Here is a 25,083-nt window from a genome sequence, read left to right on the forward strand (position 1 = left end):
GAAGATGTGGAACCAGGGATATCATTGCTGATGTTAGATGGATCCTGGCTGAAAGCAGAGAATACCAGAAGGATGTTTACCTGTGTTTTATTGACTATGCAAAGGCATTCGACTGTGTGGATCATAACAAATTATGGATAACATTGCAAAGAACGGGAATTCCAGAACACTTAATTGTGCTCATGAGGAAATTTTACATAGATCCAGAGGCAGTTGTTCAGACAGATCAAAGGGGATACTGATTGGTTTAAAGTCAGGAAAGGTGTGCGCCTGGGTTGTATTCTTTCACCATACCTATTCAATCTGTATGCTGAGCAAATAATATGAGAAGCTGGACTATAAGAAGAAGAACAGGGCATCAGGAGTGGGGGAAGACCCATTAACAACCTGCGTTATGCAGATGACACAATCTTGCTTGCTGAAAGTGAAGAGGATTTGAAGCACTTACTAATGAAGATCAAAGACCACAGCCTTAAGTATAGATTGCACCTTAACATAAAGCAAACAAAAGTCCTCACAACTGGTCCAACAATCAACATCATGATAAAAGGAGAAAAGATTGAAGTTGTCAAGTATTTCATTTTACTTGGATCCACAATCAACAGCCATGGAAGCAGCAGTCAAGAAATCAAAAGACGCATCAGATTGGGTAAATGTGCTGCAAAGGACCGCTTCAAAGTGTTGAAGAGCAAAGATGTCACCTTGAAGACTAAGGTGCTCCTGACCCAAGCCATGGTATTTTCAATGACATCATATGCATGGGAAAGCTGGACAATAAATAAGGAAGACTGAAGAAGAATTGACCCCTGTGAACTGTGGTGTTGGTGAAGAATGTAGAATATACCATGGACTACCAAAAGAACTAACAAATCTGTCTTGGAAGAAGTACAAACAGAATGCTCCTTAGAAGAAAGGATGGCGAGACTGCATCTTACATACTTTGGACATGTTGTCAGGAGGGATGAGTCCCTGGAGAAGGACATCATGCTTGGCAGAGTACAGGGTCAGTGGAAAAGAGGAAGACCCTCAACGAGGTGGATTGACACGGTGTCTGCAAGAACAAGCTCAAGCATAACAGTGATTGTAAGGATGGCTCAGGACTGGGCAGTGTTTCATTCTGTTGTGCATAGGGTCACCATGAGTCAGAACTGACTCGATGGCACCTACCAACAGCAACAACTTGGATAGGAAAATTGTTTACTCTTGGAAATTATAATCATAACCAAACCTGTTGTTTTCCAGTCAATTTAAACTCATAGCGACCCTATAGGACAGAGTAGAACTGCCGTATAGAGTTTCCAAGAGCACTTGGTGGATGTGAATTGCCGACCTTTTGGTTTGCAGCCATAGCACTTAACCACTACACCACCAGGGTTTATAGGATTTTCCATATATAAATTCAGAGTTTGAATTTATACTCTCTGCATAGTCAGAACTTTAATCTGAAAAAAAATGAACATAAAATATAGTTCATTCCAGGGGTCAATGAAATTCTTGGAGCATTTTGAAAAATAAGGAAAAAAAAAAAAAAACTTTGTAGTGGGCCACACACTCTTAACACTGGCCACACGGATTTTGGCACAAGAAGGCCTGTTAAATTTGAGTTCACAATTAAACTCACAAAGCACATGGGGAGCATACTTACAATAAACAAGAATTAGAAGACAGAATAAACAGTAGACTAACCTCCCCTTCCTCACTTAAGTAAGTAATAAATCTATTAGAAAAAGATATGAAGTGAACATGCTTAAAAATGGTTAAATATTCAAAGTGGATAAAAAAGAGATAATGTTGCTAAAAAAAAATAAAAGCAGCTGATTTATTCTCTTGGGAAAATGATTTTTTCTTCTCGTGTATTTCTCCTAATTACCACTGAAAATGTGGGCATTTTCTTTGAAAAAATAATAATGATAATAATACTCTAAGAGTTGGAGAAGAAGACACACAGGCTAGGGACTCAAGGAATGAGCTGGTGGTAAGAACCCTAGGTATTCTTTTTGATTATATTTACTAGACTTGGAGATTAAAAAGCCAGAAATTTAGAAAAGTCAAGGAGAACTAGAGAAAGAAAGAACGGGGTGGGGGGTGGGGGGTGGGGGGAGGGAGTCGTGGGGAAGGGAAGGGAAAGGAAAGAAAAAGAAAAAGGCAAGCAAGGAAGGAAGGCCTACTCTCTGTATCCATAGGATCAGGAAAGAGGTAGCCTAAAATACAGAAAAGTTTTGCAGAGTAACCTCTGTACTCCAGCCAAACATCTCACACACACACACACACAAAAAAAAACTTGGCACCAACCCCACTCATGTTAGCAAAGGGCAAGTGGGGGATCCTAGACTTCTACCTCCTTTTCATACCAGGCCCAACTCTCTGCCTCCCAGATCCTGTGATGGGATCAAAGAAGGCCAAGCAAAGAGCCAGAACTGCACTCCCATGGGGTGAATGGAGGCCATAAAGCGGTAACAAGGCATTCCTACCACTCCCAGTCAAAGAGGTATCACTGGAGATCTCATGGAGAGTCAGAACTTTATCTGCCATCAAGCAGTACCAAGGAGCCCCCACCTTGGATAACAGTGGATGTAACATGGGAAACCTGGCTTCTACGTCCACCTTGCAGTAACAAGGCAGCATTCCCCTAATCTCCTGTAGGTTGGTGTAAGAAAAACTCAGCTAAAACAGAAGGTTTAAATGAAGTCCTTTCTTATAATTCTCAAAATCTCTAGATTTCAGGAAAAAAAATGAGTAGTTATACAAATCACCAGGAAATCTCACCATGAATGAAAAAGGACCATAGATGCCACACCAAGGTGATAGAGATGTTAGAAGTATCTGACAAATATTTTAAAGTGATAGTCATAAAAAAGGTTCAGTGAACAATTATGACCACACTTGAAACAACTGAAAAAAATAAAAATCCTTAGCAAAGAATAGAAAGTTTCAGCAAAGAAATAGGAGATACAAAGAAAACCAAAATGGAAATTTTAGCAATAACCAAGAAGATAAATAAATTCAGTAAATGGGCTTAACAGCAGAATGGAGGAATTGGAGTAAAGAAGAACAATGAATTGAGCATGTCACAATAGAAATTATATAATCTGAGAATATAGACTAAAAGTAAATGAACAAAACACCCCACTCTTAAGGAGGTGGAGCTTAACTCCTTAAGTGTGAGCTCCCCATAGTAATTTTCTTTCAAAAAGTATGGAAAGGAGGAAAAAGACTAACTTTACAATAGAGAAAACTGACAAACACTATCTCAGCCAGATAATCAAGATCAACATCAAGAGTGATAAATTATGCTGATAACATGTATCCTTCATATGATGTGATGAGAATGACGTCTTTCTTCCTGTGTTCTTCCTCCAAAAATTCATAAGCCTGGACTAATCATGATAAAAACACATGGGAAATTTCAACTGAGAGAAATTTTATAAGATCACTAACCAGTATGATTCAACACTGTTAAAATCATCAAAAACAAAGAAGTCCAAGAAACTGTCACAGTCAAGAGAAGCCTAAGGAGACGTGATTGCTAAATGCAACATGGTACCTGAGACGGGACCTGGAACAGAAAGAAAGAAAGAAAAAGAAAGAGAGAGAGAGAGGGAGAAAGGGAGAGAGAGAGAAAGAAAGACAGAGAGAAAGAAAAGAAGGAAGGAAGGAAGGGAGGGAGGGAGGGAGGGAGGGAGGGAGGGAGGGAGGGAGGGAGGGAGGGAGGGAGGAAGGAAGGAAGGAAGGAAGGAAGGAAGGAAGGAAGGAAGGAAGGAAGGAAGGAAGGAAGGAAGGAAGGAAGGAACAACACTTTACCTACAGAGGAAAAACAATTCAAATGACAGTGGCTTTAACATCAGAAGCCATGTTGGTCAGAAGGAAGTGCCATAAGATATTTCAAGCACTGAAATAAAAGGACCGTCAACTTAGAATTCTATACCCAACTAAAATATCATTCATGAATGAAGAAGAAATAATAACATTGTAAGAAGATGAAAAATTAAGATAATTTGTCACCAGCCTACCGACCCTAAAAGAATAGATAAAGGAATAAACAGAAAGGAAACAATAAAAGAAGGGATCTTGGAACATCTGGAAGGAAGGAAGAACATTGAAAGCAATAATACTGGCATATGAAGTAGATTTTCTCTCATCTCTTTAGCTGTCCAGATCACTCTTAATGGTTGAAGAAAAATTATAACACTACTGTGATTTGAAATGTATGAAGAGGAAATATTTAAGACAATTATATTACTGATGGTGGAGGATAAAGGGACATAAAGGGGGTAAGGTTTGTATGTTTCATTTGAATGGGAAAAATGACAACACAAGTGGGCTGTAGTAAATTATATAGATATAATGTAACATCTAGAACAACTGCTACAAATGCTGTCCAAAGAAATACATTCAAAACCTTATATTTAAAGCAAAAGGGCATTTTAATAAATATCCAAGTAATCTATAGGAAGGAAAGAAAAAGGAGATGGATATACCTCAGAGGATACAACAGAAAACAGACAAAAAAGGCAGATGTAAGCCCCAATATATCAATAATTTCATTAAATGTAAATGGTCAAAATACACCACATAAAAGATAGATATTGGTAGTGAGTTAAAAAAAAGAAAATGAGCCGATTATGCTGTTGTTGCTAGGTGCCACCAAATTAGCTCCAGCTCATAGCAACCCCACACACAACAGAATGAAACACTCCCCCATCCTGCGCCATCTTGATGATCATCATTATGTTTGAGCCCATTGTTACAGCCACTGTGTCAATACATCTCGTTGAGGGTCTTCCACTTTTTCTTTGACCTTCTACTTTATCAAGCATGATGTCCTACTCCAGGTACTGATGCCTCCTGACAACATATCCAAGGTATGTGAGACATAGTCTCGCCATCTTTGCATCTAAGGAGCACTCTGATTGTACTCCTTCCAAGACAGAATTGCTCTTTCTTTTGGCAGTCCATGGTATACTCAATGTTCTTTGGCAGCACCACAATTCAAAGGCATCAATCCTTCTTTGGTACCCCTTATTCATCATCCAGCTTTTGCATGCATATGACATTGAAAACACCATGGCTTGTGTCAGTTGCAACTTAGATTTAAGGTGTCATCTTTGCTTTTTAACACTTTAAAGAGGCCTTTTTTTTTTTTGCAGCAGATTTGCCCAATGCAATGAGTCTTGATTTCCTGACTGCTACTTCCATGGATGTTAATTGTGGATCCAAGTAAAATGAAATCCTTGACAACTTCAAACTTTTCTCCATTTATTATGATGCTGTTTATTGGTCCAGTTGTGAAGATATTTGTTTTCTTTATGTTGAGGTGTAATCCATACTGAAGATCGTAGTCTTTGATCTTTATCATTAAGTTCTTCAAGTCCTCATCACTTTCAGCAAGCAAGATTGTGTCATCTTCTAACACAAGTTGTTAATGAGTCTTTTTCCAGTCCTGATGCCCTGTTCATCTTCATATAGCACAGCTTCTTGAATTATTTCCTCAGCATACAGATTAAATAATTGAAGGTGTAGTAGCTAAAGCAAATGGAAGAAATAATGAAGTAAAAGAGGTAAACAAAAGATTTCAAAGGGTGCTTGAGAAGACAAAGTAAAGCATTCCTGGTATTCTTTGCTTTCAGCCAGGGCCCATCTGACATCAGCAATGATATCTGTGGTTCCCCATCCTTTTCTGAATCTGGTTTGATTTCTGACAGTTCCCTGTCAATGTACTTCTGAAGCTGCTTTTGAATGATCTTCAGCAAAATTTTACTTGTGGTGATATTAATGATATTGTTCAATAATTTTCACTTTTGGTTGGATCACCATTCTTGGGTACAGGCAGAAATATGGATCTCTTCCAGTCAGTTGCCCAGGTAGCTGTCTTCCAAATATCTTGGCATAGATGAGCAAGCACTTCCAGCACTACATTTGTTATGGTAATACATAAATTTCTGGAGGCTTGTTTTCGCCAATGCCTTCAGTGCAGCTTGGACTTCTTCCCTTCAGTACCATTGGTTCCTGATCATATGGTTCAACTTTGGCCAATTCTTTCTGGTATTGTGACTCTGTGTTTTCCTTCCATCTTCTTTTGATGTTTCTTATGTCATTTAATATTTGCCCCATAGAATACATCAATATTGCAACTGGAGGCTTGAATTTTTACTTCAGTTCTTTCAGCTTGGGAAATTCCAAATGTGTTCTTCCCTTTTGGTTTTGTACCTCCGTGTCTTTGTACATGTCATTATAATTCTTTAATTAATTTTGAACTTCAAAGTGGATCAGAAAACATTTGACCATATAGAAATAGAGTGAAAATTTCTTGTTCTTTAAGTATTTCATTCATAGTTCTATCACTTTTTAAAAACTAGGAAACAAAATATTTGTCAGAAAGAAATAAATGAACTATTTTCTCTACATTTCAAAATAAAAAATTAGCACAACAAATCAGTTATGATATTGTTGCATCACACTGTTAATAAGATTTATTCTAAGAATGCAAATATATTCCCTTTTGATGACTCCTTAATGATATTTAATATTTAAGATTAAAAGAGCAACTGATGATACATTACCATTGTGGGGGATCAGATATTCTCTGCTGAGCTTTTCCATCTTTTTTTTTTTACTAATATGGGGAATATTACTAAAGATTCAATTAATTAAATTCTTCATGAAGTACACAGTTTCCCCAAATCTGTTAGAAATTAAGTGCTCATAATTATCAGTGAGTGTGACACAGGGAAACAGCTCTGGGAATTAGGAAAAGTTGACAGTGTTTTTTCTCTCTGGACTTCAGCCATTTCACCCAGCAAGGATTCTCCATGGAACATATTCATCCTCGATAGTCCCAGCTCAATACCCAGTTCTGAATGAAACAGAGAAATGATAAAATGGCAAAATGGTGAAATAGATTGCCAAGAAGAGGACAAGACTTAAGTTAAGACCTATAACAGCTGTGATATCTTAGCTCAAATATATGTATAAATCTGGTGCACTTTTTTGTAGGACGAGCATTTGATTTAAAGAAGCAAAAACTTGTTTGAACTTTCACAAAATCTCCAGATAATTGAATCAGGTGTGTTTTCTTTATTTTGTGTCAACAATTCGTTTGAGATTTTCTCTTTGGAAAATGTTAATAAGATCTTTAAATAAAGAGAAACTTGGGGCAATGACTTGGAATATCTGTACTTAGGCTTTTGTTCAAATGCTTTTGTGTTAACAAAAAAAATTACATCTATGTTCCTCTGATACATAAAATTTGACTTTGGGTGTGATAGAAAACGGCTTATGAGTCAATTTCAGTAATACTTGGATTGACTAATTGGTGTAAACGCTTTCCTTCTGATGTACCAAAGAGAGTAGACTCTGCCAAAGCATAATAAGGTCACTTCATCTCAGTTAATCCAAGTGGAACCTAGCACCTAGACAAAAATGTCATTTGGCCAATGAATACAGAGTCACTCTCCGTAAGGATTTCTGACATTTTTCTTTCTCCCCTTCCCAAAAAAAAAAAACCCTATTAATTTCTCATTTACTTTCACTAAAAGACAGTCCTAACTTTGGCCAAATAATAAGATGTGGCCAAGAACAGGAGGCTTGCTCCTTTTGGAGGACAAATTTTCATTTTTCCCTGGAAGGGCATTCCCTCTCACTCTAAGTGTTAAGTATGGATTTAAATGTCCTTTGGAGTGGCTCAGTTTTAGTTATTTTGTCACAGCATACATTATTCATTCCCTTGATTCTTTTTATACTTGAGATTTTGAAAGAATCTTTGTAAAGTGTAATATAGCAACAAATAATACATAGCAGATATTATGAAGGAGTGTCTTAGTCATCCAGTATGGTTATAACAGAAATACCACAAGCAGATGGCTTTAACAAGCAGAAGTTTATTTTCTCACAGTCGGGTGTCAGCTCCAGGGAAAGCTTTCTCTGTTGGCTCTGGAGGAAGGTCTTTCTCATCAATCTTCCCCTGGACAAGGAGTTTCTCCATGCAGGATCCCTGGGTCCAAAGGATATGCTCTGATCCTCGTGCTGCTTTCTTAATGGTATGGAGTCCCTCTATCTCTCTGCTGGCTTCTCTCTTTTATATTTCAGAAGACATTGCCTCAAGATACAATCCAATCTTGTAGATTGAACCCTGCGTTATTAACATAACCGCCACTTATCCCACCTCATTAACATCATAGAGGTAGAATTTACAAGACATAAAAAACCACATCAGATGACAAAACGATGGACAATCACATAACACTGGGAGTCATGGTCTAGACAAATTGATACATGTATTTTTGGGGGACACAATTCAATCCATGACAGGGAGTAAAGTTTTTCTACCCAATAAATTACAAACTAAAATGTATCTTTTAAGTAAACTGTATTAGCCATTTTGGAAAAAAAAAAAATACATATATATATATATTAAAAAAGAATATATATTACCTCCTACCTTTTTAAATAGAGATGACCCTTATTATGAAAGTCAATTACGAGTCATTTACTCATATTTAAAGGGGTTTTACATCAACTCCCTAAACTAATTCTCTCATTTCTGAATCTGTATAGTTACTTTCACTGTATGTTCTTACTTTTACATTCCGTTAGAGACGCTCCTATTGAGAGTAACGAAAAGAGTCCTGAAGGCCTGGGATGAAGTTCTTGATTTTTTACTTGCTTTGGTTGTATAATCTTGAATATATTAGATAACCTCTCTGAGTCTTAATTTCCTTATATTTCCTTGTCTTCCTACAATCAGATTGTTGTAAAGTTTGATGCTTACTAATTTTATGTAAAACCATTTTCAGATGAAACAGTTTTGTCCACTGACACCATCTTTTTTCCACAATTTTTTGTAGAGACTGACACATCACTTCTAATTATATCAAACAACAGCAAAGAAAACAACCCTGCCTTCCTTCAGCTAAGAGATTCTTGAACTTCTAAACTCATTTTTTATGAATGTTCGAATCACAGCCTATCTCCTTGGAAGCTTTTTTGCACCATTCCAATAAAGCTGCAGAGAAAACATAGGCAGAATGGATTATTTTACAATGTATTGACAAATTGCTTATTATTTCAATTTTTGATTAAGGAGAAAGAATTGTGTTGCTGGATATTTTTCAAAGAATATCTTATTATGTCAGAAAAATCTTAGTTAAAACCTACACATTCTACATCCAGGAAGGTTTCTTCAGTAATCATTAGAATGTTACCACTGACCTTCAAATGTTCTACTTTTCAACAATTTTAACTAAAGCAGATTTTTGCTTTTTGTGACTATTATGACTTCATCTGCTGATACTCTTTACCAACATATTAGCCACTTCTGGTTACCTATTCTCACATAGCTCAACATTAACAGAAAGGGACTTTTCTTTAAACCAAGTCAGCTATCATAACTTCAGAGATTAAATAGTTTTAATGATGTAGTTGTGAGAGTTAAGTAGTAGAAAAAGACAAGAGGATAGTAAACCAAAGTTAACAACAACAACAACAACAAAAATCAGGTAAAAATGTTAGGCTTTTTCCTTCTAGATGTGGCCTCTTGGGAATTCTCTAAGAACGAAAACTGCTTGCAGATAATTGTGAGTTGATAATGAAGTAGAGCAAGGAAGGTAGTATAAAATCTGGATCCCTTAGCATCCCCTTTTGATTGGGGCCTTTGCAATGTAGTAGAGCTATTATTTCTTTAGCTTTCCAGGAGCTTAGATTGAACTCTCAACTTTATAAAATGTACTTGTTGGTTTATTTATGATATTTGCATTTTGCAGACATCCTTCATTATTGAGAGATAAATACATTTGTCAAAATTACAGAGAAAACATTTATGAATAAGAATGAATCCAGAACATTTTAAATTAACATTAAGAAAAATCCTTTAAAGTTGTGGCTTACTTTTCTCACTCTTGATAATAACAAATGTATCTCTTTTAGGTACTTCTCTTGTACCTTGAGACCATGGACCAGGGAAATTATTCTAGGGTGGCTGAGTTCGTGTTGCTGGGTCTCTGCAGTTCCCGAGAGCTCCAATATTACTTCTTGGTGTTTTTTAACTTCTTGTACATTGCCATTGTGCTGGGAAATCTCCTCATTGTCCTCACAGTAATTTCTGAACCTACCCTGCACACACCCATGTATATCATGCTCAGTAACCTTTCCATTCTTGACGTGTTTCTGGCCACTTATGCAACTCCCAAAATGATCCATGATTTCCTCCATGAACACAAGACCATTTCCTTTGAGGGCTGCATGGCCCAGATATTCTTGCTCCATGTCTTTGCCGGTGGGGAAATGATGCTCCTTGTAGCCATGGCATATGACAGGTATGTAGCTATATGCAAACCCCTCCATTATGCAACCATCATGAACTTGTGCAAATGTACAGGCCTAGTTGTAGGATCTTGGGTCATTGGGGTTATGCACTCTCTGAGCCAGTTGGTTTTCACTGTAAACTTACCTTTCTGTGGCCCAAATATAGTGGATAGTTATTATTGTGACCTTACTCTGGTCATCAAACTTGCCTGTACAGATACTTATGTTCCTGAAGTTTTGATGCTTTTGGGCAGTGGTCTAATGGGGCTGACTTCATTCTTACTCTTGCTCATCTCCTACACGGTCATCCTGGTCATTGTGCAACGTCGATCTTCAACAGGCATGGCCAAGGCCCGCAGCACCCTGACAGCCCACATCACTGTGGAGACCCTCTTCTTTGGGCCCTGCATCTTCATCTATGCCTGGCCTTTCAGCAATTTCCCGGTGGATAAGGTCGTTTCTGTGTTCTCTACAGTTTTCACACCTATATTAAATCCCATTATTTACACATTGAGAAACGAAGAGGTGAAATCAGCAATGCATAAACTGAAGGGCAGGTACATAAGGTCCAGGCTCCCTTTCCAACAGTCTTTCACAGAGTAGATTTGTTGAACTGAGTGGACAGAAGGAGGTGGGTAAATGTAGATTTTACCTTATTCTTGTGACCATTATTATTTTTAGCTCATTTGTTTACAATGATAAATGCAATGTATGTTTTTAGTTAAATATTTGTATTAAATAAGCCTATACATTTTTTATACATGATTATGCAATCTCTAACTATATGTATATGTAATATTTGCTATAGTATCTATACAGTGATGCTATCAGTCAGAATCGACTCAGTGACAAGTTACGTTTTTGCTTTATAGTATCTTTAAAATATTTCAAAATTTATATTTTTTAGTTAACATCCACACTCTTCTATATAAAAATAGTGATAGAATGTTCACGAATTATTGTACAATGTATATTTTATTAATTTAAATACCTGAATTTTAGGTTCATAATCCTAGCAACTAAACTAAAATGTTATGTTGCACTATAGTCTAAAAAATTCCTAGCAATTGTAAAATCTCGTTCTGGCACAAAATTAATCCCATCTGTTCTCATTTTTCACATATTTTACATCAAAACATTTGTGCTCTCAATAAAAAGATCCATAGACTAACTCAACATGTTAAAAAAATTATAAAAATTCAACATAGCATTTTTCAAGTCTGCTGTTATTTCATTTTTTCCTCTTCACATACAGAACTTCATGGGTCTCCGCACAACACAATTTTTTTTTTTTTTGCAGCTTTATAAAATAACTTGATATTGTTCAGGTATCATTGATTCTTTTGTCACTTTTTCCCTAAAACCTTGTTAACATCAAAATATGATGGTTAACCAGTTCTAAATCCAAAAAATATTTACATAGCACAACACATTAAGCTTTAGACACTTAGCAATTCAGCTACATAAAAATAGGACAAGACCCACATTACATATGTTGTGAATCAGGTATTTATCAGTCCTTGATATGGTGTCTGTACACTGGTTCAAGGGCAGTTACTCTGGAAAACATCGATCTGAAAACACATTGTGATGTTACTCCAGTGTCATGTGCCAGCCCAACTTTCTCCAAGGTGGTCTCACTCTGGAATGGCAGGTACAGCTGTGCAAAAAATGGACATTGACTCTGTGAAAGTATCCTACTCATACTATGCATTACTGTGATTTGGAACATAACTCATCCCAAGAACTTGTCACCATCATCCTGGTCTTTTTGTTTGAGTGATTCATCAATCTTGCATTCTCCTTGCTCTTTCTTGAACCAGCGTTAGGATCAAAGATTACCTGGGTGGCAATGACTGTCTGCAGATACCCTGCATGCAATTGCTCCCCACAATATGGAAAATAGTTTAAGGCTTTATATTCATGGTGAGGATTAGTTATTATAGCTGTCGTGTATTCTTCCTTCAAAACCCGTATGACTCTTTTTTTTCCTCAAGACTTCAATCCAATTATTCCCTTCATTTTCACAAGAATAGAGGGTTTCCTTCAGAATAGGCAAAATTAGATCATACCACTGGATGCTTCAAGTAGGGTATCAGGAAACTGAAAGGCATTGTAGAATGGGCCCTTCTATTCAAAAAGTACTCCATCAGGACAGATTGTGAACTTCTTCTGTTCTTCTAGTATCTCTTTAGAAAATTATTAAGGTCTGCAATGCACCTATTATAGGAACTTGAATTAGACATATCAATGCAGTCACTGGTTTTAAAAAAAACATAAATCCTGGACTAGGAATCTGGTCACTCTATTTTGGAAACATATGGTTCAGAATCTGAAGCATAGCCCACTTTGTGAATGAGAGGATACAGCTAGAAACCCACAGAAAACTAGGCAGAAGAGCAAGATCAAACCTCTTTCCATCCCTTACACTGCCTGTCTAGGAAATGCCATCACCTGCTGGGTCTGCATTGCATGCCCTCTTCTGCCTTAGCTGCCACTCCCACCACTGACCTTCACTCATAGCCCTCTCCGCTGGAGTCAGACACTTATTATGGGATAGAGAGTCTCATCTCCCAAGTAGGACATTTATTGAGGCATTATCCAGAATGGGAGCAGGTGATTCTGAGAAAATGGCATTTCATGGACACCAGCCCTGAGCCACATGTGGGCCCCAGGAACCCTCTACTTATCAGGTTGAAGATAAAGAGCTTCCACTTGGCCAGGCTCTGATCGAAGGATCTCCTTATTCATTAATATGTATGTGCTGGTGGTGAGGTGACCAGAGCCTAAGGTGATTCACAGGAAGTGCCCATAAGCACTGTCACTCTCCATCATGTGAATATACTCATGTATTTCAAGTGTAATAAACATTTTTCCAATTAAAAAAATTCTTAATAATCATTAGTTTAATAAAGACATCATATTCCATTATATGTATATTTCATCATTACACATTTTTTTGCTATTTAGATATTTTCTGCAAGTTTTTGATCCTCTTCCTCCAAAGTTTCCCAGACTTTGTTAGAAAGACAAAATATGAGTATTCTAAACTTTCTTCATGTATCTTTCAAAATTTTTTTTCAGATTATTTTCCTCACTGCATGCTAAGCACAGATTTTTGCATCATTGAGAATAATATTTTAATATGTTAATTTAGGGAGCAAATTTAATGACAGCTGTTCTATTTTGCATTTCCTTGATTTCTAATGAAGTTTTCATGTCTTGTAACATGTATATTATGCTATTTGCATTATTTTCCATTGTTTATTTTCTTTAATTGCCTGTTCTAAATTGCAAACAACCTGAAGATAAGCACTCTGCCTTACTCATTCTTGAATTGCTGTTCTGTGGTTTTGGATGTAGTAGATACTCAGTTTTTAAAAATTAATGAATTAAATTTAATTGAGGGATACAGAAAAATAAGACATATTCTATTTTGCCCAAGTGATTTATAGTTTCCCTGTATTTCCATATTTTGCTGTATCTATTATTACAGCAGCAGTCACTGGGTGGTACAATTGGCTAACACACTCAGCAACTGACTGAAAGGTTGGAGGTTCGAGTCCACCCAGCAGTACCTCAGAAGAAAGGCATGGTGAACTACTTCTGAAAAATTAGCCATTGAAAACCCAATGAAGCACAGTTCTACACTGACACACACATGGTTGCCATGAGTCGGAGTCAATTTGATGGCAAAGGGAAATGGATTATCACAGCAATTAGAATGTGGCTTGAAACAATTCTTATTTCACAGAGCCCACAGAGAGAATAAAAGTTACTTCATGAGAATCTAATGATAACCGTAAAAAATGCCCAGACATCTTGCCTGTGAATAAATATTCATAAGAAAATAATGCCATACTAGTAACAAGAGGCTAGAAATAGGTTTGGGCATGAGTCTTAGAAGTGTGAATCCCTAGGTAGAAATAATACCTGCTAGTCTATGACATAAAAGACCTTGTTAGTTATGGTCCCACTGGGACAAATTTATCCTTCAAAGACAAATACAATTTCATCTCCACCTCCTCTTAAACAGAGAGTGTAAAGTACAAGTGAGACAGATTGAAAACAGTGTAAGATCACATTCCTACTGTCACGATAGCGCAGGTTATTATGGTGGCACTTCTGAAATAAAACGAGTCGACAAATGCAAACTCTCAGTGAAGTCTATATGGCAACACAGCAATGACTCATGTAAGTTTGAATACTTTTGTCACTTCAAAAAAAGCTCTTTATAAACAACATATTTTAATATACTTTTCTATTTCTTTTACTGCTGTCAGTGAGACTGAATTTGTCTCACCTTGTTTGAACTCCCCCTTACTGTCCTGAGATGAGCTAATTCTTTACATGCCACTCAACCTCATGTCTGCAAGAGTGCATCCTCCTCTTCTGCAGACTCAGCCCCTGTGATCTCTGACTTTATTCTCCAGTTATATGACACAATGTGGCACTACTGTGAATGGCCACTGTGTTCACTTAAATTGCTTCTTTACACATTTATGCACACACATTTCTTTAGTTGTTGCATGGATCTCCATACACATAATTAGGCAAACATACTATTTTAGAATGCTTAGTTTACAATTCATATAATGAAAATTCTAGCTGGGTCACTCTAGCTGAGATTTTGTAATACAAGAATAAAACTATACTTACAGGGTTAGTATGTGCAGCATTCTAGATTTTATATATATGCATGTATATGTGTACTTAGGACTCACTCTGTGGCTTGGTTTGTTTTGTCTATAACCATGGAAGGAGCCCTGGTGGCATAGTGGTTAAGTGCTCAGCTGTTAACTGAAAGGTTCAAAGGTGTGAACCCACGAGCCATTCCATTAGAGAAAGATGTAGCAGTCTGCTTCCTGAAACCTTATGGGGCAGTTCTACTCTGTCCTATAGGGTTGCAATGCTTGAGAATGAAAGCAACAGCAATGGGTTTTTATAAACAAGAGCAGAATAGTAATATAACCATTCATATTTCATCAGTCATTATTCTGTCTGCTAAAGCTGCATTGTATTCATTCATGGATGCATATAACCATTCATATTACTATTTATGAATCTATTCATTAATTTGGCAACTATTTTTTGAGTTTTTATAAACAGGCTTTTTGTGAGGCACAGGCTTAACTGTGATGAGAAAAAAAGTTTGGTTCCTTTACTTGTGGAGTTTAGAATCAAATTCAATCATCTGAGAGATTAAAATTTCAGCTTCCTTATTTTAAAGTACATAGCAAATAAATGAGTAATTAAACAAATGTTTATACATTTTTACTTTGACTTAATTGGTTTTTGGTCCTCCCTGGATAATAAACAAGAATATCTTAGACTCCTGCCTGATCACTTGAACCTCTGGTATTACATCTTTCTCTGGTAACTCCTTGTTGAAAGATTTGATTTATTTTAGGAGACTAAAGTTAATGATACTACATGGCCAATTATAGGGGACATGCAAGAGAGGTCAGCAGATTTCTAAGGCTCCTTAGCCTGGTACTAGGCAAATGAACCGGGTAGATGAAATAGTCGGAAAATTTGTGGAGTGTTCAGAGGCCTGCTGAAAATCTCATTCCTTACCCTTCTTCAAATATTCTTTGGTACTTGTAATTTCTAGGTGTGAATTTTATCTCCTTTAGCATAAGGCTTTGATTATCATATAAATGGCATCCTTCATAACCACGCTTACCTGCTTAAGCACTCCCATTTGTCCAGTAAGTGTGGAATTTGAAGATGTGATCTCTCGAAGACTCACTATTAAGAACTCACCAATATACTTTTCCCATAACCACCATCATTTTAAAAGTTTTGTTTGAAAACTGAATTTGTGAATTTATAATCATTTTCACTATATTTTTTTAAATAATGAAAATGCATTAGTGGGCAAAGGTTTTTTAAGCAGGACAACAAAAGCAGAAACTATTTGTGAAAATAATAGATCTAAATTTATTACAATATTTTCAATGAATTTATAGAAAATTTGACATAAATAAAATTAAAAGGAAAAAAGTAAATTAAAGTATTTGTGCAATATCTGTAAAAAAGATAATACCTTCATAAGTAAAGTGTCTTTATAAGTAAATAACATGAAGATGAAGGGACCAATAGAAAGATGGTCAAAGAACACAGATAGGCAATTGAGAAAAAAATACAAAGAGCCCATTCAGGGTGAATAAATGGCCAACCCCATTAATAATCTCTAAATGCATGGAAACATCCTTCAGATGGACTTTCATGCAGCAAATGAGTAAAGATAAAAAATGTGACACACTGTCTTGCCAAGAAAGGGAGAGGTGAAGAATGGGCATTCTCATACGTTAATTTAGTGTGCAGGGTTGTAGCATAATGAGCATAAGGTTTCTGTAGTGTATGCTTATAATAATATGTCTTAAATAAATAATTACATATGCCCATAAAGTTTTAGCTAAAAATGTAATTATAAAATAATAATAGCAAATTGAAATTATCTGTATAATAAAATATCAAAAATACATTTTTAGAAGCCTACATAAAAGTATTCTATTGACATGGACAAATATTCATGATAATTGTTGAGTAGTAGGTTATAAAACAATATGTACTATATTGCATATATATAGTGATATAAATAAATACAAAAAATAAAAATAAAAAAAATGGCGCCATAATGGTTAAAGGCTACAGACGCTGAACAAAATTTCGGCAGTTCAAATCTGCCAGCTGCTCCTTGGAAGAAGCCACATGTGGGGCAGTTCTACCTTGTCCTACAGGGTCTCTACGAGTTGAAATTGACTCAGTGGCAATAGGTTACGGGTTTAATTAGAACATACTGGGATAATAACTATATATATTGTTACGTGTGTGTATGTGTTTGTGCGTGTCTCAATTAATTTTTAATTTTATCAAATTACTTACCTGATTTGTCTAAATTAAGTCATAGAACCGTGTCAATTCAAAAGAGTCTTACTGTTTTCTTTTTTTTTTTCTTTATAATCTGATGAAAAAGATGTTGTTGTGTGCCCTAGAGTCAGTTCTGAATCATAGCCACCCTATAAAACTGCTCCATGGGGTTTCTGAGTCTGTAATCTTTATGGAGGCAGATCACCCAATCTTTTCTCCTTCAGAACAGCTGGTGGGTTTGGACTTCTAACATTTCTGTTAGCAGCTCAGTGCTTAATCACTGCACAAACAGGGCTCCTTGATTAAAAGGATAATAGATGTTCATTGCAGAAAAACAAATACCGCAGGAAATACAGAAATGTATACAGAATAAAACGAGTCTCACCCAGAGATAAACCAGTTAATACTGACATAGGCTTATAAAATGTTTTCTTGGTATGTATATACTGTTGCAGTAGTAAAAAGAGATCTGTATTTTCTTCTAGGGGAGGTGATTTTAGCAAATGAGTTTCAGAGCCCTACAGTATTTTTCTTTCATTCCAGGTAAAGAAACAGAGTTTTGAACAGTTATGAATGCTTTATCTGACTGCAGCTTTCACTAGCTGTCTGGAGAAAGGGGCCTGATGACCTTGGAATCCAAAATGGAGCAGAGACAAAGGGAGAAATTAACTGACTTTTGGTGAACAAAGGAAAGTAGAGACAGAAGGAAATAAAGGCAGACTTTACCATCTCGACTATTTTGACCAAAGTGGGAAAGCATCTTTGTAGTTGTTGTTAGCTGCTGTTGAATCATTGGCAACTCATAGTGACCCCGTGTGTGCAGAATAGAACTGATCCATGGGGTTTTCAAAGTTGTAACCATTTGGAAGCAGATTGCCATGTCTGTCTTCCGAGGAGCCTCTGGGTGGTTCGAAATGCTAACCTTTAGGTTGAGTCAAGCGCTTAAGCTTCTGCACCATCCGGGGAACCTAGGCAAAACATTTTACTGCTGGACAATGGGTTCTTATCTTTTCTTGCAGAAACAGGATGCCACATGAAATGACTTAACTCTCTCCCAAGTCAGGCTTTTTTGAAATTTCTCTCCAGAAAATGAGTCACTTCCGTTTCTTAATCAGTAGCATTCAAAGTACGGTGCACATACAATCACAGATGGTGAGCTACCTGAATGTGAGGAAATTATTAGTAGTTCTCTTGATATTTATGAATATTTTTCTTAAATTTTAGTTATAGTTTATATTGTATGTAGTATTTTAGTGCATACGTATGTGTATATAATTTACAGGTAAATGAATATACCTCGACATAGGCTTTTGTTGTCAGAGAAGTACAGTGAAAAAAAATTTGGAGACCACATTTCTGAGGGTAAGGTCCCTATGTTGCTGCATCCAGGTATTCTTTTTTCTTGCATCCCATTTAGCTTCTTCTAATTATCTTAGTAAATTAATTTTAATAGCAAACAAAAAATTGAAATTTTACCAAAACAGGGCTATTTTTATTTCTCAGATTAAAAAAAAAAAAAAAATCTAGGCCCTTAAGAAAGAGTTTTTTCTAGAGTTTTCTCCAAAGTACACAAAGATAAGCTTGTAAAATAACTCTTCTCTCTTAACTAATATGAAGCTAAAAATGCATTTAGATCTACAAATATTATTGAACAGAATCTATATGCAATGTAGTCTGAAAAAAATAAAAAGGACACACTGTTAACACTGGCATAGGCCTGTGAAAGGTTCCCTATGTATATATGTGCTATTCCGACAGTAAAAAGAGATCTCTATGGAGGTGATTTTGGAAACCCTGGGGGTGTAGTGGTTAAGTGCTATGGCAGCTAACAAAAGGTCAACAGTTTGAATCCACCAGGTGCTCCCTGGAAATTCTGTGGAGGCAGTTCTACTCTCTCCTATAGGGTTTTGCTATGAGTCTGAATTGACCTGATGGCAATGGGTTTGTTTTTTTTGGTTACAGAGGAGAATTTAGCAAATAAGTTTCAGAACCCTGTAGTAGTTCTCTTTCATTCCATGTAAAGAAACAGAGTTTTGAGCAGTTAAGAACATTTACTTTGTCTGACTGCAGGTTTCACTAGCTGTTTGGAGAAAGGGGCCTGATGACCTTGGAATCCTAAAATGAAACAGATAAAAGCAGAGCAATTAACTGACTTTTGGTGAACAAAGGAGAGACAGAAGGAACTAAAGACGAACTTTACCATCTTGACAATTTTGACGAATGTGGGCAAGCACGTTTGTTGATGGCATCTGTTGAGTCAGTTCAGACTCACGGTGATCCCGTGTGTGCAGAGTAGCGCTGATCCATGGGATTTTCAAGGTGGTGACCCTTGGTAGCAGATTGCTAGGCCTGTCTTCTGAGAAGCCTCTGGGTGGTTCAAACTGCCAACCTTTAAAGCAGTAATCAAGTGCTTAACTGTTTGTACCACCCAGGGAACCTAGGGAAAGCATCTTACTGCTCTGCAATGACTTCTTGTCTTCTCGTCTAGAAACAGAGTGCTGCATACGATGACCTAGCTCTTTACCGTTCAGCCTTTTTTGAAATTCCTCTCCAGAAAATGAGTCACTTTCATTTCTTGGTCAATAGAATCCAAAGTAGGGTGCACATACATATGCCAGCAGGTGAGCTTCTTGAATGTGAGAAAAATATTAGTAGTTCTCTTGATATTTATGAAGCATTCTTTCTTAAATTTCAATTATGTGTTGTATATAATATTTTATGGTATATGCAAGTAACTTACAGGTAAGTGAATATACCTGGTCATAGGTTTTTGTTGTTAGAGAAGCACAGTGAAAAAAAATTTGGAGACCACATTTCTTGATGTAAGGTCCCTATGTTCCTGTATCTAGGTATTTTTTTTTCTTGCATCCTGTTTAGCTTCTTCTAATTATCTTAGTAAATTAATTTTAATAGTAAACAAAAAGTTGAAATTTTACCAAAACAGAGCTATTTTTATATCTCAGATTGAAAAAAAAAGGAGGCTCTTAAAAAAGAGTTTTTCAAGGGTTTTCTCCAAACTACACAGAGATAATAAGTTTGTAAAAAAAAAAAACAAAAAACACTTCTCTCTTAACTAACATGAAACTAAAAATGCATTTGGATCTACAAATATTATTGAACACAATCTATGACCAATGTATTCTGAAAAACAAACAAAAAGGTCAAAATATGAACCCTTTCCTTCAGAATCATAAAATGTGTTTATGTTAATTATAAGCAAGACAGGTTGATCATATCAGCAAATATGACTTATTTTGTATGTAAATTCAGAGTCACTGAGGGAAGAAGAGCCATCATGACTGTACAAATACTCTAAATTTAGAAAGTCTAATAAAAAGATGAAAATATGATATTAATTATGATATTAACTCAAATATTAACATACTTGAATGTAAATAAATGCCACTAAAGTGCATAAAATATCTTGTTCTTTTAAGTAGGATGAGAAAACGCTTTGCTATTTTGTCTACCATGTTAATTTGCACATAGAAACATTTTATCATTGATGGAAAAAAGGCATAATACCATGTATTTATGGGCCTGGAACTATTCTAAATATTTCACCTTTTGTAACTGGTAATTCTTACAACAATTCTATGATGTATATATCATTATACCCCCAATTTACAGAAGCAAAAACCGAGGCACAGAGAACTTAATGAACTTGCCCAATGTCACACGTCTAGGAATTATAAAAGATAGAATTTAAAACCTTTCAGTTTGACTCTAGAGCTTCATTGACTTATTTATTAGGAATTTTAACATGGTGGAGGTGAGGCATAAAAATTGTATTTTTAAAGTACAGCTGTCATGCTGGGATGCAGAGATGAAAGCCAAGCACACACAGTCACTACAAAAGAAATGATTGCAGATAATGTGTATTTGCATGCTGATGAGTATCTGAAAGAGCCCTGGTGGTACAATGGTTCAGCTCTCAGCTGCTAACTAAAAGGTTGGCGATTCATATCCACCAGTGGCTCCATGGGAGAAAAGACCTGGTGATCTAATCCCTTAAAGATTATGACCTAGGAAATGTTATGGGGGCAGCTCTACTCTGTCCTACAGTGTCCACTGAGTCTATATCTACCTAATGGCACAAAACAACATGTGAATCCATAGCACATAAGTATATAGAGTGAGATTTGATTCCAGGCTTGGATTTTCTGGCTTACTCCCACAATCCTATGATATTTTTTCCATTTCACTTTACAGGAAATTTACTGCTATGATCTCAGAAACTTGAAATCATGGACCACGGAAATAACTCAAGAGTGATTGAGTTTGTGCCGCACAGTCTTTCAGGTCCTCGAGAGCTACAGCTTTTCTATTTTCCACTTTTCACACTTTTCTATTCATCCATTGTGGTGGGAAACCTCCTCATTGTGCTCACAGTCCTCTCTGAACCTGCTCTACACACACCCATGTACTTCCTGCTCAGCAACCTCTCCTTCATCGATGTGTGTCTATCCACCTTTGCCACTCCCAAAATGATTGTTGACTTCCTCAAGGAGCAGAAGACCATCTCCTTTGAGGGCTGCATGGCCCAGATATTCTTTCAGCATGTCTGTGCTGGTGGTGAAATGATGCTCCTTGTGGCCATGGCATATGACAGATATGTAGCCATATGTTGACCCCTGCACTATGCAGCCATCATGAGTGTAAGCAAGTGTGCAGGCCTTGTCCTGGGCTTCTGGCTCATTGGGGTCCTGCACTCATTAAGCCAGCTGGTCTTCATAGTAAATCTTCCATTCTGTGGTCCAAATAAAGTGAACAACTTTTTCTGCGACATTCCCTTAGTTATCAAACTTGCCTGCACTGATACCTATATCCTTGAGAAACTTATGCTTTCAGACAGTGGTCTAATGGCTATGAGCTCTTTTGTGCTCTTGCTTATCTCCTACACTGTCATTCTGGTCACGGTGCGACGTCGATCCTCAGCAGGCATGGCCAAGGCCCGGGCCACCCTGACTGCCCATGTCACTGTGGTGACCCTCTTCTTTGGGCCCTGCCTCTTCATCTATGCCTGGCCTTACACCAACTCCCCAGTGGATAAGGTTCTCTCAATATTCTATATTGTTCTCACCCCAATCTTAAACCCCTTGATCTATACTTTAAGAAATAAGGAGGTAATATCAGCAATGCAGAAGCTGAGGAGACGACAAGTAAGTTCCTAAAGGTTTCTTGGCTTTCCCTTATGATACTGACAACCATACTAAACACACACACTTATATCCTTTGCTATTAAAACTGTATTTGAACTATGAAGTTAAACAAATGGAGATAATTTCTTGTCTCTAGGAAAGGTGTTTACTGGAATAGTGAATAGTGAATAGCTTTGGTGAACTCATTAACCAAATTCGGACACCAAAATATTCATGTACTTAACCATGTAAATGCAGCATTTTTCACCATGTTACAAATACCAAAATCTGGGCCCACAGTAAATGTTTCATTGTCTCAGGATAGTGAATTGAAGTTCAGAATTGTCACTCAATGTTAGTGGTTCAATGACTACACTCAAAAATGAATATCTCTGTCTGTATAATAAAGGTTTTTTTCCAACAACACTGCTAAATATATACCTTTGCTCTATGTATTTGTTTACCAAACTCCAAGTCCTGCAGTCTAATCTACACCACCTATCTTAGTTATCTACTGCTGCTATAACAGAAATACTACAAGCAGATGGCTTTAACAAACAGAAATTTATTGTCTCACAGTTGAAGAAAGCTAGAAGTCTAAATTCAGAGTGCTGGCTCTAGGGTAAGGTAAGTGTTGGCTCTGAGGGTAGGTACTTGCAAAAATCTGCCCCTGGGACTAGGAGTTTCTCAGCACTGGCCCCAGGACCAAAGAACTCACTGCATTCCTGGTGCTTCTTTCTTGGTGGTATGAGTTTCTCCTTGTCTCTGCTCCCTTGACTTATTTAATATCTCAAAAGAGATTGACTCAAGATAAAATCTAATCCTGTAGATGTGTCCTGCTTCATTAACATAACTGCCTCTAATCCTGTCTCATTAACAACATAGATGTTAGGATTTACAACATATAGGGTAATTACAACAGATCAAAAAATGGAGGACAACCACATAACACTGGGAATCATGGCCTAACCAAGTTGACACACATTTTTAGATGACACAATTCTATCCATAACATCACCCAATAAAACATAAGTGAGAATACATATTTTTCAAAGCTCTCAAAAAGTATAAGGTCATTGTTTTGACTTTTTATAAGAAGAAGTCTACATTTTTCACTGTCCTTTGTGAATTATCATTATGCCTGAAATATTATAGGACATATTTTCTTTATTTTTGTAGCATTTGTTTTAAAAACAAAACAAATTACTTTAGAAAACAGGAAAATGGGACCCCCATCTTTTACCTATTAAATAATTATTATTTGATTTAGACTAAACTTATGCTTAATAATAAAAAATTTTTCTTTTCCTATAAAAAGAGTATTTCTATCAAGTTCATATTTCTTCCATTCAACTTGATAAGTATGAAAATTTACAAAATGCATAAGTAATGTAACATATTTAAATAACATTTTTAAAAGTTTCAGAATCGTATTTAATTTACAATGTTTTTTACCAGTCATCATTTTAACTGATACCACATTCTAATTTGAGGCAATCGTCTTGATCTTCTGATGCTTGGCGTTTGAAAGAGATAGCCAAACCCAAAAGTGACGTTATGCTTTTAAAATAGTGTGGGATAAATGGTAGTGTAGAATAGGATTTAATAACAAATATGCTCTAAACAATGTTTATCTCACTTTGCTCCTTTATAACTACACTATTCTCCAAGGCCCTGTCTATTCTTTTCAGGAACAATTAAAAAAAAAAAGGACTGTATCATATGATGATTATGATAACAATGACAATAAATTCAAATTTATTTTTAATAATCACTATATAGTTTACAAATTGTGTCTTTATATATTATCTTTCTTGATCCTCACAGGATATCTGTAGGTTGTTATTGTAGAGCTCCGTCGGTCAAGTCTTACATGTAGCAACCCTACATACAGCAGAACAAAATCCGACCTGCTCCACTACCATCCCTACAATTCTTGTTGTGCTTGATCCCACTGTTACGGCCACTGTGTCAATCCAAGCCCTTGAGGGCCTTCTTCTTTTTCACTGGTCCTCTTCTTTACCAAGCAAAATGTCTTCTCCAGGAACTGATCCCTCCTGAAAACATGTCTAAAGTATGTGAGAGGAAGTCTTGCCATCCTCACTTCTAAGGACTATCCTGGCTGTACTTCTTCCAAGAAAGATTTGTCCATTCTTCTGGCAGTCCCTGGTACAGTCATGGAATATTGACTATATTCTTTACCAACACCATAGTTCAAGGCACAAATTCTTCTTCCATCTTTTTCACTCATTGTCCAGGTTTCGTATGAATAGGAGGCGATTGAAAACACCGTGACTTTGTTCAGGTGCACCTTAGTCCTCAAAGTGACATCTTTGCTTTTTAATACTTTAAAGAGGTCTTCTGCAGCAGATTTGTCCAATACTATGTGATGTTTGATTTCTTGACTGCTGCTTCCGTGGACATGGATTGCAGATGCAAGTAAAAGGTTAGAAGAAGATTTACTTTATTACTGACGATATTATATAATCAGAGATTCTTCTAGTAAAATATCCATGAATTCTGGAAGCATTCTTTAATACAAACAGATCACCTCATGGCAGCTGAAAGAGTAGAAGCTTTGGGAGAGGGAGGGTGATAGGGAATGATTTCAGGCAATCAAAATGATACAAGGCTGTTAGAAGAAATTTTGTTTGTGCAAGAGTGTGAAGTAGAATTAGATCCCTTGGACATAAAACCCTCAGAGTCTATTCATTCAGTGCAGGTGTTGTTTAGAATCATGTTCTGATCAGCAAAAGGAAAAGACCAA

The 25,083-nt window shown here is 36.5% G+C and overlaps 1 protein-coding gene and 1 pseudogene across 1 annotated transcript; both read left to right on the forward strand.

Moving 5' to 3' along the window:
- The first annotated feature begins 9,945 nt into the window (after positions 1-9,945).
- Positions 9,946-11,186, forward strand: LOC100654381 (olfactory receptor 4K15-like). The gene has a single exon (XM_003422836.3). It carries the CDS (start codon positions 9,946-9,948, stop codon positions 10,900-10,902), a length of 957 nt encoding a protein of 318 aa, XP_003422884.1. The 3' UTR covers positions 10,903-11,186.
- A 10,150-nt stretch (positions 11,187-21,336) lies between these two features.
- LOC135232531 (olfactory receptor 4K15-like) lies at positions 21,337-22,505 on the forward strand (annotated as a pseudogene).
- Positions 22,506-25,083: the final 2,578 nt, after the last annotated feature.

Source organism: Loxodonta africana, chromosome 10 (assembly GCF_030014295.1).
Source record: "Loxodonta africana isolate mLoxAfr1 chromosome 10, mLoxAfr1.hap2, whole genome shotgun sequence".
NCBI lineage: Eukaryota > Metazoa > Chordata > Mammalia > Proboscidea > Elephantidae > Loxodonta > Loxodonta africana.

What these genes read in the sequence shown, in the direction of transcription:
- LOC100654381 (XM_003422836.3), top strand. Translation starts at nt 9,946, where the DNA reads ATGGACCAGGGAAATTATTCTAGGGTGGCTGAGTTCGTGTTGCTGGGT.